The sequence below is a fragment of the Oenanthe melanoleuca genome, chromosome 3 (assembly GCF_029582105.1).
Source record: "Oenanthe melanoleuca isolate GR-GAL-2019-014 chromosome 3, OMel1.0, whole genome shotgun sequence".
In the NCBI taxonomy this organism is placed as follows: Eukaryota; Metazoa; Chordata; class Aves; order Passeriformes; family Muscicapidae; genus Oenanthe; species Oenanthe melanoleuca.
In genome coordinates, this window is record NC_079336.1 from 51,137,458 (window position 1) to 51,155,694 (window position 18,237).

At 39.1% G+C, this 18,237-nt stretch overlaps 1 protein-coding gene across 3 annotated transcripts in view; it reads right to left on the reverse strand.

The window, feature by feature from the left end:
* Positions 1-18,237, reverse strand: part of PTPRK (protein tyrosine phosphatase receptor type K) — a 371,462-nt gene that overhangs the window by 272,678 nt on the left and 80,547 nt on the right. For all 3 annotated transcript variants that reach the window (XM_056487252.1, XM_056487251.1, XM_056487253.1), the window contains exon 2: positions 16,150-16,272. In XM_056487252.1, the coding sequence (XP_056343227.1) occupies positions 16,150-16,272 (123 nt within the window). The remainder of the gene's footprint in view (positions 1-16,149; positions 16,273-18,237) is intronic.

Genomic DNA, 18,237 nt, shown 5'->3' on the forward strand with positions numbered 1-18,237 from the left:
TAGGAAATAGTATTGATGTGAAAGAATACTGCTTCCCTACTCTTGATAAGGGAACTTGGTGCTCAAGTTAAGCAGAATACATTGAATGCAGCGTTTGGATGTGTTGTCCCCCCACGACACCACTAGTTCTGATTTACTCATGGAAAAGTTAAAACATCCATTAATTCCTAATTTTCACTTGCTGTCTTGTAACCAAGGAGCTGACATCAGGAAGCCTACCTGAGGTACCTCTTAAAATCCCTGGCTTAACAAGGGCCTATTCCCTAAACACACACCTGCCACATCTGTCATAATGACAAAGAAAACACTCTCTTGCTCCTCTGTCTTAAAAGGCTGGAATTGTAAAATATTGCTACCTCTAAAACAAGCTTTAAATAGCACATGCAGGTCCACAACCAAGAAGCTGAAGGTACAGCTTGGGCAGCTTTGCATGCGATGCACGTTCACAAAAATTTTATTGAAGCCTTCTTTAAATTAAATGAATGTTCTATTAAAAATATGTAACAATAGACAAATGATGCAGGTCCTTCAAGGAGGCATTCATATGACTCTCCAGCAGTGCTGCAACCTCTCACATCTGAGGATTGCACCTGCACTGGTTCAATGGATCCACCTACACCAGATGAAGGTGAAAGAAGAATAAAGTTTCAAGGTAAGTATGGTTTCAAGAGTGACCACAGTCATGGCACCTGGTTCCAGCTGCACTCTGCAGAACTGCTTGCTGGTGCACAGAGCAGGTGGGGTCAGTCCCTGGGATCTCAGACCTGAATGAGCCTTGGAGAAAAAGGCACCTAAGACAAGTGGGGAAAGAACATGGAGAAGGCAGCTGGCCATAGGAGGTGGGAAGGAAGGGTTAGCAGATTGGAGGAGTGATCCTGATCTAGGGAGATGGTGCTGAACTCTTGACCACACTACAGTCTCCCAGTTTCCAAATCTGAAAGTTTTTGCAGCCAATTTTTAAGTTGGTAAAACTTTTAAAAAGTTTGGTAAAAACTTGAAAATGCTACCATACTCTGAAGATATAGAAATTAATAAGTACATAAGTCTTTCCACTGCACAACTTCCTGACTGAATAAACTGCATTGTTCCCAAGACACAGGCCTAGCTGCCTTCAGGGGTTTGCATTCCAGCTCATTACTCATTTTGTACCTTCATAACACACATCTATGCAATCACTTCTCCACTTCAGACTGAATAAATAGTTCTTTTTTCAGCTGCACTTGTGGAAACTAATAAATACATAAACAAGCTACAAAACCAAGATCTGAAGTAGGCCAATTACAGTCACTGAAAATAAAAAGTGACAAAACAAGCAACAAAAAAATCTAAAGTAACCCAAATTGTTTTAATGCTAACTTCCCTCAGCAAGAAAAAAATGTTTAAAATAGGGTAGAGAAGATTTTATATGACTTCTGCCTGCAGTCTCTAGACACATTATCTTTGATGTCTGGGTTAAACAGTCATCACCAACTAAACCTTTTCCTCATGCAGCCACTCTGGCGCTTCTCACAAAAGCTTGAAATTTCTTCCAGACTGACTCACAGACTCACTCTTCAGTCTCAACAAGAGGCACTTTCCAAATCTTTGACACTGTTGACTGCTCCATTCTGTTCTTTCCCATTTCACAGCATCTGGTTTTGAAACAGACATCATGAGGGCAAATGCTCATACAGATACAATTACATCTGCCCACCTAACAATTCATACTCCAACTATACTTATCGTCCATGCACGGTTTTAAATTCTCCTGTCACTCCCAAGACCTTTTGAGTCCTTGTTTTTTGACCTGCATTCCCACAAATAGAGTTAGACATAAATGGCAGAGTACAGATATTGAAAGGAAGAATACTCTGTGAATAAAACACTACCTTCATAAAACAACAATACCAGCATCCCATCAACAAGCTCACTATCACACTGAAACAAGAAAAGCACAAAAACTTGGAATAATCGACAGTCTTTAAGAAAAACAATCTAGGTCATCTTAAATGACTTGAAAAAAATCTCAAATCAAGGCTTTCATTCAAAAGGTTCTGCATGGATATTGCCCTGTCCTACTGATTTAACACACATTTCTCTTTCAGCAATTGCCTGTTCACTATCCCAATTACAAGCGGGAGAAGAAAATACATTATTACCCAAAATAAATAGATTTTTCTTAGAATAAGGATTACTGCACTATGTCTATTCCTGAGCAGAACTCTGCTCCCTCAGATCTGTACTACTACTGCCTAAAACCAATTTGTGGCAGGCAAAACCCCTCACCATTTTCTGTCTTGTTCAACTCACTAGTCTATTTTTCCTATTTAGTTTTCATTATCTTAATTTTCTAGTTCTTAATCTATATTAATTCTTAAGCAACATGCTCATATACCAGTTTTCATTAAATCCTCGAGTGGTTCAGGTCAGAAGGACTCTCCAGAGGCCATTATAGTCCAAAACTACTGTTCAGATCAGGCTAAACTACATAGCAGGCCTGTCCTCTGGGCATCTGCTCTGATTTTATCACTCATTGAAAAAACAACTCAAAGTTTTCCATATTCATGATTTGTGTCCACTGCCCCTCACCCCACCACACCGGGAGAAAAGTGCACGGCTCTACCTTCCGTGTTACTTCCAGTGAGGTATTTCTTGACCACAGATAAGGTCTCCTCGGAGCCTTCTCTCCTCCCAGCTGAACACACATAGTCTCAATCTCTCCTTGAATGCCCTGTGACCCAGTCTCTGCTCATCTTGGTAGCCTTTTGCTGCACTCAGCCCAGCATGGCCACGTCTTTGACATCAGGGGAGCCCAGAACCAGGCACATCACTCACTTCAGATGTGTCTCACCAGGGCTGAGCAGGAGGGAAGGGTCACCTATGTGTCCTCCAGCAGTGCTCAGGAGGCTGTTAGCCATTCCTGCTGCAAAGATGCCCTGCTGGTTCAAGTTCCACCAGGACCCCCAGGCTCTGCAAAGCCATTGTTCAGCTGTACAGACAGCCTGTACTACTGCATGAGGCTGCTGGTCCTCCCCAGGGCCAAGACCTTCCATCTCCCACTGATAATCTCCATGAAGTTCCTGTCAGTCTATTTCTTCAACCTGTCCATGACCCTTCAAAAGAACAGTCCTGCCCTCCATCACACTAAAGACATCTAACTGACCACCAGCAGGGCACTGCACACCTGATCCTAGCCTTGAATCTGAGAGTTCAGCCAATTTTGAGCTCATCATCTGCAGAACTCGTCTCCCCAGTACGAAGAAAAGTAAACTACAAAAGTGTTTACAGTTTCAGTGCAACATGTCTCCTAAAGCCAAATGTTACAGGCCTACTAAAGCCAAAATGTGGGACACATGCTACCTTGTTCACCTCATACTGCAGAAAGCAGCAAGATTCATCAGGTATGAGTTGTCCTTTTCACACCCATGTTGGCTGCTCCCACCAACTCCTTTCCTGCCTTTCATGTGCTTGGAAACTGTTACTATAATGATCTGTAATTTCCTGTATCCTTTTTCTAATCCATTTAAAGAACTGATGTGACACTGTCTTTTCCCTGTCCTGCAAAGCTCCCCACAAGTGCCATGAACTTTTCAAGATAAGAGAAAGCAGCCTCACAATATCTGCCAACACTTGGCTGCATTCCAACTGGTCCCAGAGACTAGTGAACGTTCAAGTGGTTAAACATGCCTCTGTCCACATCTCCTCAGGTACAGTCTCACTCTCAAAGACTTTGAAAGATTGGGGGATAAGTCCTTATCTCTGAAAACTGAAGCAAAGAAGGCATCAAGTACATTTTCTTTCCTTTGTCCCGGGGTCTCTAATCTCACTAAACAATGGGCCTACATTCTCTTGATCTTCCCTCTTGTTGCCAGTGGAGGAAATCTTTCCTGTTGTACTCCAGGTCCTTTTCTAGCTTGAATTCCAGATGAGCTTGTGCTTTCCTGACTCCATCTATATTATGAGCAGGCAATCTCTCCATATCCTGCAAAGTGGCCTTTCCCTGCTTCTGTCTCTGTGAGCTCTTTTAGCACACAGGCACTGTTCATCCATAATACCATATTCTGCCATGCCTGTTTAACTCTCTGCAAGGCAAGAGTTAATCCCTGTGCTCCAAGAAGCTGTCCTTGATCAACCAGCTCTCTTGAACTCCTTTGCCCTTCAGGGTACCTCCTAATGGGATCCTGCACAGCAAGTCCATGAAGAGGTCAAAATCTGTTCTTCAAAATCCAAGTCTGTAATTCTGCTGTTAGCCCTGGGGACTGACTCTTCTCAGGATCTCAGACTCAAGGCTCATGATCATCTCAGCTGACGCTGCCCTTAACCATACTCAAACGAGCTCTTCCTTGTTTGTGGAGGTAGCATCTCAGAGTCTCTGACTGTGAGGCTTTCATCAACTACATAAAGGGGGCTTCATCTGCTTCCTGCTCTTGATAGGCTGTAGCAAACACTCACAGCAAAATCACCTGTGCTGATTTATTCTCTGATCCTTACCACAAGCTACATACACTGTTTTGCAGCTTTGCTTCTTTCACACTCCTTAATCAAAATTTTCATATAAATTCCAAATGAATATTACATGAATATAATTTTATATAAATATAAACAATATATGCAAAATAAATTGTGTACCTTGTGAGTAACATGAATTTCATACAATGTAAGTAAATTTACATAGTAATTTTAAGGACTTTCTCTCATACTAGGTCAGCTGGTTGGATTGAAATTTAGTCTAGAGGGAATCATCAGATTTTTTTATCTAAGAAGTTCGTTATACATTTTTACCCATGTTTTCTTTAAGCCATTGCACAAATTCCTCTTTGTTGAATAAGCTGTACTTGCTTGGCAGCAGTCATCTTCATGCAGTCACCTGCTCCCAGGGGAGCAACATTTTTCACTTGGTGGTAATCTCCTCCTCCTTAAACACCTAATGAATTCCAGTGGAGAATGTTTCCCAACAATGTGCAATCAACATACTCAGAAGTACATACCTGTCTTAATCCTCCAAAGAAGCTGCTTACATGGTTCTCCACGTTTGGAGAGAGCACTTAAACATAAATGTGAATATCCATTGGCTTACTCATAAGATGAACAGATTCTCTCTTGGTTCCAGACAAGATCCAATACAAAGGCATTAGCAGAACCATGCAAGGAAAACCTTGGGGCTGACAGAGCAGAAATTAATATTATGTTTATGACAAAATTCAAAACACAAACTGCTGTTTATGGCTTACAGGTCACACTGACCTAACATCTCCCTGTGTCTGCCTCTCCTCCTTTTTTTATGTTCCTTGTCCTTTCAGCTCCTTCATTCCCTTGTGCTGCTGGCTGTGGTGTTTTTCAGACTTGAGTCAAGTCAATTCACTGAGGCAGATGAATCCAGAAAAACAACAACATTTTCTCAGAGATAATGAGTTGCATCAGCTCCCTGTGAGCTCTGATGAGTAAAGCTAGCTGAGGAAGATAGCTGAAACATGAAGGCAAGGGAGGAGAGGGAGCAAAGATGAGCAGAATAATCCCTTTACTCAACAGTAAGGTATTAGGTTGGCTCACTGTGACCTGTGAAGCTGCAACCTAATTGGAAACTTACACAGGGTTAATATCTACCTGCAACTGCAGTCTAATTAGAAAGCAGAGCTCTCACTGCCAGTCTGGAGCAAAGTGATAAGAGACCACCTACAAAGCCTGGAGCCAAGGCAGCCTGCCTCCCATGCCCTGTAACCAGCAGACACAGGAAGCCATCTCTACTGCTAGTACAAGGGATACTTTCTAGTGTCACTACAAATGTCACTCAGCTCCATATTTTCTTTATTTCAAGAAAGTCCTCCACAAGCTGGGAGATTTCAAAGCCAGCCAAAAGCCTGGCATACACGGTGGAGAAGTGGATGGAAGGTAAAGGCTATGTTAGCAGATGTCAGAAAAAATTAATGACAACAGCATCTTCTGTTTGTATGCCATGTGCTTACTGATCCCTCATTTGTGGGAATAAGAGAACACAAATGCACAAGAAAGATGCTTAGTTCAATCTGTTCGTTGACTTTCTCTAAAAAAATATATTATGTCTGGTTCATGCTTATACAAGGCTAGGTTTTTGAAGATAAAAGAAGTTTGATCCCAAATAGAGTAAATATCTGTCAAATCATCAGAATTAGTCTTTATAAAGATAGAAGTAGGGTTCTGATAGAATATAGTTTTGCTATCTCAGCAACAGGTGGAGTGCTGGGCTCTCTCTCCCACCTCAGGAACACTAGGTTAACTGGAGTATCTCAGGATAGTCCAGTACTGTACACTGTAAGTGTGCCTCCAAGTTCCACATTTTTATACTTTTTTTCCTGAAGTTATGATTATACTGCAGAATAGACTGGGAGCTTTATAAGCTATTTCCTCTGAAACAAATAAGACACTTATTTTCTACAAGAAATAAGAAGAAAAATCACCACACCCTTGAGCTTTTGTTAGGTCAGAGTATTAAAATTATAGCTCTCTAGACTAGAAGGGTCTGGATAGAAGTAGGGTTCTGATAGAAGATAGGTGTTTTTCCAAATCTGCTGAGGGGAGGTGGAAAACATGTTTTGTTCCTCTGCAAGATAGTCAGTATGTAAAATACCAAACAAATTAAAATTGCATGATCTAATTCAAGTTTTCCCGCTTGCCAATTTTGACTACAGTTTAAATCTGATAAAAGTCCACTCCCCTTCGGACAGAAGCAACATGTTTTGTAACGAAATAAATGTACTGCATTCTATAAGTAATATTTTTCTAGTGGGTCACGTCCTTAATGGATTTAATTTCTTAATGATATTCTAAAATTTACACTAAAACACACTTAAATAAGGTTACTCTTTCAAGCCCAGAAGGAGATGAGAGAAAAAATAAAAAGACATCTTTGAATGTCACATGTGTGTGTGGAAGCAACATTCCACATGCTAATGATTAAACAAGATTCAGAAACAAACACAAACATCACATATAAGGCAAAGCAAAGCAACACAACCGAATCTGTTCCTGGACCTGACACACAGCTGCTCCTTCCCTAACAAGCACCATCTCAGCACTTGCCTCTTCACAGCCCACATGTCTGAAATGAGATTTGTGTAACTCTCATAAAACAGATTTTCCTTTTCAAAGTGTTTCTATGTAGCAAGGTGGAAAAGGGAAAAAAAATAATCCAAGCAGAGTGGTTCAGGTATAGAGGTGAATGACAGAGAAGAAAATAAAACAGGAAAACAAGATGAAACAAATCTTCCTAACTAGCTCAAAAAACCAAATTGAACAAGCATCTATAGTAAGTAATCATAGAAATGCACAGATTAAATATTTTGCAGTTTTCTGATAGTAATTGTATCATTTGCTCACCACAACCTAAGAAAAGTTTGAACCTTCTCAGTTGATTCAAAATGTGTTTTATAAAATAATAATTTTATTAATACTGCAGTTGTAGTCACTATTAACAAACATCAATGACTGCTGCATCAGCACGGACCTGCAGCAAAAGCACAAGGGAACATAAATTACATGCTGAGCAGTAAAAGGGTTGGAGCTCAGAAATCAATATTTAAGCAGACAGGAAAATTTCAGGCACTGTACATGGAAAACATGAAGGAAAGCATCACTTCCCTTTGGGTTTTTTGGCTATTATCTGACAAAGTGAATTTTATCTCATCTTACTTAAAGGTTTTTGTTTGTTTATATAGGCATTGCTTCTTCTGTTGTTGGGGTTGCCATTGCTCAGGTTATAGATTTGTAGGTAATTCAGATATAAGTTTACAGTTGCATAACAGATCCTAAATTGGGAATGTTCTTATTCTGCAGTGAATTCGAAGTATCTCAGAGATTCCCTTCCATGGAGAGGCTTTGTATCTGCTGTGACCAAAGTCAGAAGCTAGCCCAGGCAAGGGGGATTACCCATGAACAAAGGGTTACTGCAGCACCCTAGCCACAGAAATACATGGCACTTCTGCTGAAGTGTACTGCTTCAGAAGTAATAATCTGCATTAGCAACCATTTTACATTCTATTACAGGGTTTTTTTCCCCATCTTGTCCAAACACCAATCCTTTTCGTACATCACAGTATTTTTCCTTCACTCTCCTTCCCAAATTGTTCCTAGGTCCTGTTTTTACTTATCCTCTTCCAAATAGTAAAATTATTTAACTTTTTCCCCTTACTTCTAATCTGGATTCTCCATCTCCTACATATCAAGATATGATTATATTACTGCTAAAAACTGCACACAGGTGAGTGGGAGCAGCAAGCAGAGCAATGAGGTTTTCAATCAGGGCAGCCTACAGAAATGTTAAAGCTAAAGAATAGGAGTAGACATAGACAGGGAAGGATGCCACCTACTCTTACAGCAACCTAAAGCAGCAATTCAAACATGAAATAATTTCATATACACTAGCTGTCTGCTTTTTATCTGTTCTATGAGAGGGCCCAGCCAAAGGCTGCTGAACAGAACGTTCAGGGTTACCAGATGTGCAGACCTTATGCCCTCCTCTGTAAGCAGAGGCACAAAAACTCTGCCCATGCTCTGAGTCAAATGAAGCCATGTGAGAAGAAGCAGTACTTTGACTTGGGTCTGACCCTCCACTGCACTCCAAAATAGCCCAGAAATTTTGAAAGCAAGGCAACTGCTCTCTTCAGGAGAAAAAAAAAATAAAATACACATATACACACACACAAGCAGGCTGAGAGTGAAGATGATGGTAGGACAATGGTACAACAGGCAGACACAGTACTCAAAAGTGGGGCTGGTTCGCTCCTCTCCATGCAGGCAAGCTGTGAGAAACCAAATAAGCACTGCTCCTTGCTGTGCTTTGGACTTCTAGCCTTGCACACATTCTAAATGAATGCCTCTAAATGCCTCAAATAATCTGTAGCACCTTCCAGGCTACCAAGGTGCTATTCAACCCTGTTTTCCCTTCAATTCTGAAAGGCCAGCACAGCACCATTTTGCTCTTTGTTCACCTTCACAATGCTACCAAAATAGCAGTTCCAGGTAATGCCTCTTACTGACACCCACAATTCCTGAAGCAGCAGCTGACTTCATACAAGCAATGAAACACTTCCACTTACAGCCCAGGCTTCTGACCAACACTGGCAAAAATTGAGCTGGTCATTTCTCCCTGCTCACAGTCCCTTCCAACCCCATTTGCACTCCTTGAGATTTCTAGCAGAAGCTAGAAATCTGCACCACTCAACAGAAGGCTGTGTCACAAGCAGGAATACTGCTACGAAAGCTCTGATGGTACCAGGACAGCAAAAGTGGATTTGTCCAAGACTGACCGACTACTTTGAATCTCTAACAAACAGATATCTCCCTTTGCTTTACTTTAGGAGTCCTGATTAAGAGCAACATCCTAACATACTTCGAATATTGAACTAGGAAAAAAAATAACAAGGAAAAAGAAGGAGCAGTTTCTCAGAATGCTGCCTTTTATATACACTGGAAGGAAGGGATAAGGCTGAAAAAAATAGCATTGAAAATTACAAGAGGAAAAGAAAAACTAACCAAATCAGTGTAAATAAACAGGTAGAGTAGCTGGCCTTGAAGGTGAAGTAATTTTGTGTAAATTCAGCAAGAAATCTCTGTCACTGAATGAAAACCCAACACTTGTTACTTAGATGCCAAAGTTATTACTATTACTGTAAAAATTTTACTTTTACTAAACTCATGCTGAAATTTCTTGATGAAAAAATGGCTTATCTATATGCACAAAGGCACTGGTACACCTCACACCATCTATAAATCCTTCACTGTGCCCCTCCACTGTTCACTTTCATACCAAGTGTATTTGAGAACAAGGAATCCTTGGAAGTGGTCAATGGATTGATAGTGGCCTGTACTGAATAAGCCAAATATGATCAGGATGTTTACACATGTTCTTTAGGCAGACATTAATTGCAGTGGACTAAAAAAGTGAGTTTCTTTCTGTTAAAGATGCTACAAGCAAAACACAGACAAAAATCAAGCACAAAGCTTACTGAATAAGGAAGGCAGGAAAATATGTTTTTCTGATCAAGGAAGTACTTCAAACAAATTCAGCTCTACAGTACATTGACAATTTAAACAGAAAAAAAAAAATAGCAGTCAACTTTTGGAGTGAAAGAGAACATGAGGACTTAAGCATCCAAGAAAAAAGAATAAAGCCCCCTTAAATAAAATACGCCTATCCTATCACAAAGAAATGTAAAAGGCAGAAAGACAATCTGAATTTCTTAGTAGCCCAAAACACAGATCCAATATTTTGCAATTTATTTCATAATGTAATGACCCAGATAAGCTTGCAATTATCAGATTTTAAAACCACTACATTCCTGGATTGCACTTGACAGTCTATGAAGTAGTTAACAAATTCCCTTGTTCACAATTTCTCTGATCTTTACACCAACAGTGCAAGTCATAGAGCAGCAAAATATTGAAAATTCAGTTCTCAGCTGCCCAACGGACTAATATACTGTCTATACCTGTCTATTAAAATAAAGAGATCCAGAAAGAGACCCTGTTTGAACTTCACCCTTCTGTGCCACAAAACAGCAAGCTGCCACATCATGTGTGGCACAGCATCACTGTGGAAGAGCTCAGTAACTCAGTAACCCAGGACACGGTGAGTGTTCTCCTGCTGAGCTCTCAATCCTTTCCATGCCTCAAGAAATACACTTTTTTTCAGTAGACACTGCTTCACGGTTAGCTTTCATCTGACTAAAGCCTTACACATCCACACAATTTAAATTTATTCATGGATTGGCAAATTCATTTTTACAGGAGGAAAATTCAGGTTTAAGTGAAGTAAAAGGCCAGAAGTCTCATCCATATGACATTTACATTACAGCTTTCCTTCCTCAGCTACATCCATATGAAATCTATATTAAAACACAAATTTCATGACCTTTTGTCTCCCCTCTCTCAGTTATACATTTCATAAACATTTAGATTGGTCCTGTGTTGAAATTCATTTTGGGTCTTGCAGGTGACACAAAAGTTATTTCCTTTCTGTACAAGGCAGAACTCCAATAGAGCACAACTGACCTTTCAGATCACAATAAATACTCAACACTATTTGTACAGGAACATTTAAGTTTCACACAAATCTAAGGATGTAATTTTCATATTTCTTTCAGGCACCCTAGGGGTTTACACAAGCCCTGTACCCACTCAAGCCACAAGCTAATGTGGTCCTCATCAGCTGCACAAGTTTAGCAAGTCCTTTTACAGGTGCCCAGTGAACTAACTGGGTTAAATTGGCCCCATGCTGCATAGTTTATTTTTTTATTTCCAATCCACACAAGTACATGCATATCAAAACAACTGGGAAAAGGCAGAAACATGAGAATGCCTCTGGATATGACAGGATGTGGTCATGAGCAGTCAGACATTCCACCAAAAAAACATAAAAAATAAATTACCATGAAAATACAGCCTAAGATTTTTTTGTCAATACATTTCCTCCTCCTTCTCCAATACCTTTCACCATATATGTCCTCCATTCTGAAACAGCTGTGTAGGCTTCCCCCAAAACTCTAGCCAAAACCAGAATATATTAATGTTTTAATTACTGGAATGTTTTGTTTCATTTTCTTTTTTCAGAGTAGTGAATTTAGATTTATTTGTCAGTGGAGTAGCATAAAAGGTTATATACAATTTCTGTAAAGTAAAAAAATTATTTCTGCAATATTCTTCATTGCAACAAAGAAAGTTGGCATTTGCAAAACTCTGTAATAACAAGGAACACCTTTAAAGATTTTTTTAAAATATTTCTTCTGTTTTTCTTCAGTAATGCTAGATGACAATTGCAATTAAGGCTTCCCCCACTGCTGTTAATTTAATTTTCTCAGATTTCTATAAAATCAATTTTAAAAAATTAGCACACATCCAATCCAGGCACATTATCCATCTGAGAGATCAGAAATAAGATGTCCACTTCAACACACCAGTATTATCCACTACAATTCTGACATTCTTCAAAATGCATTTGTAACCAGGAGGGTAATAGCCCTTACGTTAAAAAAAAAAAAAGCCAAAAAACTTCATTAAGTGGCTCCCATCACACAGCCCATTAAAAGACTTTAACAGGCAAAGCAAACAGGGTAAATAAATTATCTTCTCTATTTAGGGATAAAACCATCAGTAAATGTATTTCTAATATAGATAAAACCCCCCTTTGCACATCTACAGTAGTATAAGAAAGTACTATTATTTACTCTGTCTTCTGCACAATTAAATTGTCCTCACATAATTAATAATCCCCTAAAATAACTGGAAAATGTCCATAGACCAAATTGGATTTCAGCTTAAGAGCATTCTCCAATTTCTATCTCATATAGCATAATGTATATAAATAATACACATGAAACCATAATACATGTTGCTTGAACATCTAGAAGATGTTTTTCTTTAGATGGACCAAGACCATAAGGTAAATATTTGGACTTCATTTTTTGTCACCATGCCTACTAAAATGCAACACTTGTTTACCAGCTCTGCTTCCCACAAAATGCAAGTGTACAGTTGCAGAACCATTTCCACATACAAAACATTTCAGTAGCCTTGGGCTATTTGAACTAGAATGATGATCCAGAGAAAAGTCAGTATTTTATTTAAGAGGTATTAAAAAAAAAAACCTGAAGGTTTTTGGGAGGATGCCATTAGTACTCAGCTTTGCACACTTCCTGTACATAAGACCAGCATGTTTAAAAGAGAAATCATGTGCAAAAGGAAGGAGCTGTATTTCCCCATGTTCCATAAAAAAACCCAGCCCTCTGTTTTAGCCCATCGCAGATAATAGAAGCCTTCAAGGAGCCCACACACAGTAAGACAAGATTGACAGGGCAAAACCATAGACTCCTTGGGAATATTACTACTAAAGACTTTCTAGTTGAGAACATTCCTATGTGCAACAGCTGGAAAGTAGGAGAGCAGTCAGGGCACAGATCAGCACTTTTTTGTCACATCATCTTGCCCAGGCAACAGCTGTTAATGGCTACACTCAAAAAATCACCAGATCTTTAGCTTGATTTGGCACAGTCACTTTTATGTTCTCTCAGAAGGCTAATATTGGAAATCAGGAGTTTTCCCGGGTCTTAATAAGTAATCCAAAGATTTTATCATGTACACTGCATTTTGGACAACTTACAAGTTGGTATTTAAAGCTGTACTCAAGAACCTGCTTTAGGTGTTCACTTTATTTTGAAATTAATCATTATGTACTGCACTTATTTTTCTCATAATAGAAGATAAGTGGCTTTTGCCTCTGTTCACAGCTTGAGAAATACAATGTAGGTTAATCTAAAAAAAATAAAATAAAATAAAAATCTGAAGTTGCATTAATTACTTCAGATTTTTAATTACAGGTAATTGCATTTACTATTGCTACACTGTTATAACATTTGCCATTAGGAGAAGTTTTCATATTTTCATAGCACTCTGAAGCACATGCCATTAGGCCTGAAATTTCCTACGATTCATCATCACTCTCCAAAGCACAACATTGATTTAAAATACCACCCCCCCTTAATCCAAAGTAAAGCATTGGCACTTGTCAATTTAGCACTTGCCATAACATTAGCAATAGCCAGTTTTTTCCCCTTTTACTTTTTTTTTTTTTTTTTTTAATATATATTTTTCTTTTTTCCACATGTCCTATTCTCTTGCACTCTTTATTTTGGGGAGTTTTGTCGTTTGGGCTTTGTTTTAATAAGTCTTTCTGATGGTACTGGAGACTGAAAATTGTAATTCGAAAATTGAATATAATCCTCTATAGCAGCAATGATTCTCTGTGAATGTGGTTAGAAAGTTAGAGCCCTGAAAGCTGTACACACAACTGTAAGGGTACTATATCACAGTGGTAAAACAGGCCTCCTCCTGAGACAAATCTATACCTGGAGCCCCCATTTACTTTATTGCATTCCAAAGAGATGTAAAAAACAAGGGCTCCAAACACTACAAAAGATGTGTCCATGTAGAGGAGATGCTGATCAGAGGTTTGTGCCTAGCTGAAGGATTATAGCACGTGAGAAGAACAGGTGGAAAGAAGACAGTCCCTACTCAAGGACTTCAGTTTCTTTGCTGCTTAGTTTTTCAGGGTACTTCTTCCCTTCTCTGCTGTCACCCACAGAACAGGAAAAGTGGTCCCTAAGAGATTCCTAAGTTCTTCTACAGGTTATACAACACAGCATTTTTCAAAGTGGAAACTGCAGTTTAATTTGATCTATACTTTCATTACCACATCTTAGTCTACTTGGGTAACTTATGCATGAGCAGTAGAATGCTCTCATACCTACACAGTTTCAACTGTAATCAGAGTCACCAATGTCAAAACACTGCACAGCAGATAACTACACACAGTTATTTCCCCTCTGCTTTTGCTTGAACCACTTGCTGTTCCATTTCCTGCAGATCCACCAGAACAATTCAGCACTCATTCTAGAAGCATGTTACCATTTTAGACTTCATTTAAAATCATGCTATTTCAAACACAAATGAACTTGAATATTTAGGTATGGCATGCATCATCAGAATCCAAAGACTCTGAATTTCTTAAGGGAAAGCTCATCAAATCAGAACAGATTTGAGGCTTAGTTTTAGTCCACATCTCAGTCACCAAACATCAAGCTTGATAGAAAAGTCTAACATTCTAACCAAGGTGAGAAAAAAAATAATAACCAGAGCTTCTTCTGTATCTCTTTTGGACCATCTCTGAAAAATTCCTTTATTCTGATAGATGTTATTGAGCAGCCGCAATTTCACATACAGATGCAAAAAGAAAAAAACGTCCTCTGAAAGAATCCATGTGCTGTGCTATGCTCAGAGAAAAATGAGTCTATAGCAGAACTGAACAGAAATCCCATGCCAGAGAGCACTGTGTCATTTAACTCTGAAAACTGCCTAAGGATGAGAGGTATGTTGTTTGGGATAAACAAGAAGCTATTTTCTCATTTAGATTCATTCAAAATACAATTCCTCAAACTTTTCTTCTTCCTATACAAGGTGTGCCAAAGGTCTGATAACACAAAATTTTTTCCCAAAAATGGTATTTCCATCACAATTAAGATACTGCCAACTTTCATAAAAAAAGTACATTCTGAAAAATGCACACAGAATAGGAATTAATTTCAGCCTTGCTAGGGAAGATACCATTCTGAACTTTTTTTAATATAAGACCATCACAAATGTTGACTTTCCAGGCTTTAAATTTATTCTTCCTTATGCAAAACTGAAGCACCAAGAAGTCCATTAAATAAAGTGTGGGTCTTGTTTAATTAACCTATTTTGCAAGTTACAGGGCATGGTAACACCTGCTCGTTATCAGTGACTCCAAAGCAGGGGGAACCCAGCTAGGTAGCAGTTAAGAAGTAAAATTATATAGATCAACCACCATTAATAATTTGCAACAGTGCACAAAAATCAGGGGAAGGAATAGTGCAGAGGTGAGGTTACTTCTGTGTGGCAACATTTCCCACTTCTTCTCCACACATACCTCACTTCACAAAACCTTTTAGATACAAATAAAATAGCCATGACCTTTTTTCCTCCTCTGCATGATTAATTACTTAATGTATTATTAATTGGAAAATGTAGCTGAATTTCAAATGCTTTCATTCTCTCAGCATATCATGCTGTCTGGGAAGTGCCGATTAAGCTGTTCATCAAAGGTGAGCAGGCAAGGTCATGTAGACTGTGCCTCTTCAGTTATTCATTACCTGTCCTAAATAGTAATTAACAACAGCAATATTTCCATAAATCAAAGCTTTTCTGATTACTTTCAGATGATAGGAGGTTGGGGGGAGGGGAAAGAAGGAATCAGTGAATGGGGTTTTTGCATGTATCCCTTTTTTCACCATTTCTTCTAGTGGCTACCTGAATAATTGAATCAATACACTGGCTGTCATATAAAAAACAGAATTTGACTTCAAATCAACAAAAATTCCACACAGAATAAAGAGGAAATTATGGCTTCCTTTCTCTCTTCCCTATGCCTCACTCCAGCTTTAAAGGGGTTTTGGTCTAAGAAGGCTTCTCAGTTACCAAGACTGTTATATTTATTATTTTTGCTTCTTCTTATTACCCCATTATCAAGGTTAAAGCAGGGATCTCAGGCCATGGCCTTGAGGCCATATTCAGTCAGCCTCCAAGTTCATAAAGAAACTGATCCTTCAGTACTGTGAGGTTTCTCACCTTGGGGCATTTCAGGTGGCAGATAGTGAGGCTCTTGAGCGCTGACATGGACCCAGTCGAAATCATCGTACAGGTCTTGGTGGTAGTCACAGGGCCCAGGACCATCATCAAACGTGCATCCTCCTAGAGGAGAAACACCTTATTAGTTTATTTAAAAGCAGAGATCTTCCAAGAGTCAAGCAGAGGTGTTTCTCTGGGGCCCACCACAACTGCAGTGGTGGTACAAACAGCCTTGTACCGCGGTTCACAGGTTTGCATTTACAAAGCTAAAACCTGGAAACAACTCACCCATCAGTGTTCCCCTCTCCTTGGTAAAAACATCACTACTCCACACAACCAATTACCCCAAAGAGCACCTTCTGTCTGAGCAAATCATAGCCTGAAGTCACCAATTGAAGTGAAACCTATATCTCAGAGTCTGTGTGACAAAAAGCAACATGCTGTCTAAACCACAGGGGAAACTGAAAATAGACCAAGCTCAAAGATGAAAATCAAGAACTCTGATGCACTGAAAGCATAAGAAGTCCAGACACTGACAACAAGGGTAAATACTGGGCCCAAAACAGTCAGAAAAATTAATTAAAATTACTTAGAAATTAAATAATCGTTGCAGAATTAATTGGGTAATCTTGATTTACTAAATCAGTCTAGCATAACAGAGCAAGGCATTCTTTCAGGGTCACACAAACAAAAGATATGAAAACATTATAACAAAAGTTGTGAGAAGTGACAAAGAGGACTGGAAGGAATGTAAATGATGGGAGGAAAAAAGAAAAAAAGACAGAATTCCCATGTAGCACAGTAATGTCTGCCCTGTCTCATTCAGTAAGTTTTTTACTCCATTCTTAACTCAAGGCCATTAACTAGGCTGGGAAAAGAAAGCATGACAATCACGGAAAAAGATCAAGGTTTGAGAAGGAAGAAACAAAGGAATCAAAAGAGCCTGGTCAAAGAAAAAGCAGAGTGTAAAGGCAAGAAAATACAGATGTCATGCACACAATTCTGCAGCAGCTGTTATCTCTATGCATGGCACACAGCCCTGGAGCTTGCTCCTCCTACTCAAAAACAAAAGGCAATTGCAGGAGAGACTGAAAGAGAAAACACAGTACATTCATTATTATTCAGGTGGCATTTTTTTAATTCAGAAAAGTTACATAAGAACCCAAGAATTAGACTACAGGCAAGTTTTGAAAGTCAGAGGAGATTCCTTGCATCCTCTTCTCCCTGTACTCAGCAATTAGGGCACATCAATCCAAATAACAATGCTCACCACAGCAAAAGTCTATTTTGCTAAGACACTGCTAGAAAAACAGTGGTATTTGTATTGACTTTCTTGTCTGTCTTTTTAAATACAAAATACAGAACATGTACTGCAAGAACAAACAAAAACCCCTTATTACAATAGATTCCAGTGCTGCCCTATGATGAGTCACCACCACAGCACAAACCCTTCCAGACCTGCCAGGGTCTCACCAGCTCACACTGCACTCAGGAGGTGAATGGGCTGGAGGTGGAAAAGGGGATGTTGAGGACCATCAGGAGCTACACCTGTGTTCATTCCTGCTCACTGTGCAAGACATACACGGTGTGGAACTCAGGCCAGAGAAAAAGGAAAGGAAGAGTGTGCATGTATGTCACCAAACTGAGAATGAAGATGTTTTTAACCCACCCAAAACAGCATATTCAAGTATCACAGAATCTGCATAAACAGAGTTCATATCTAGGGAAGAGAAAGTTTCTTTTACTAAGTTCAATAAGCAAACCTACACTGTGTCTCACCCCAAGAGATCTTGTTGCATCTTCAATTAGGGATAGCTCAAATAGTTCCCACAAATCTGCAAAAGTATTTGTCATTTTGAATGAATGACAAAATGAAATTTTAGATAATCCTGCATCACCAAAATTCATTGCCAGGCATGTACCCAGGCACTCCAAGAAGTACCTACTAACCAATATTTCAGCTGGCAAGGATAATGCCAAGACAGAAAAAAACTTTACACTAAAGAAAAATTTGTACTAAACCCTTGTATCATAAACCCTATGCATCTCTGCATTAACAACACTTGCTCAAACATCACCCTGTGACAA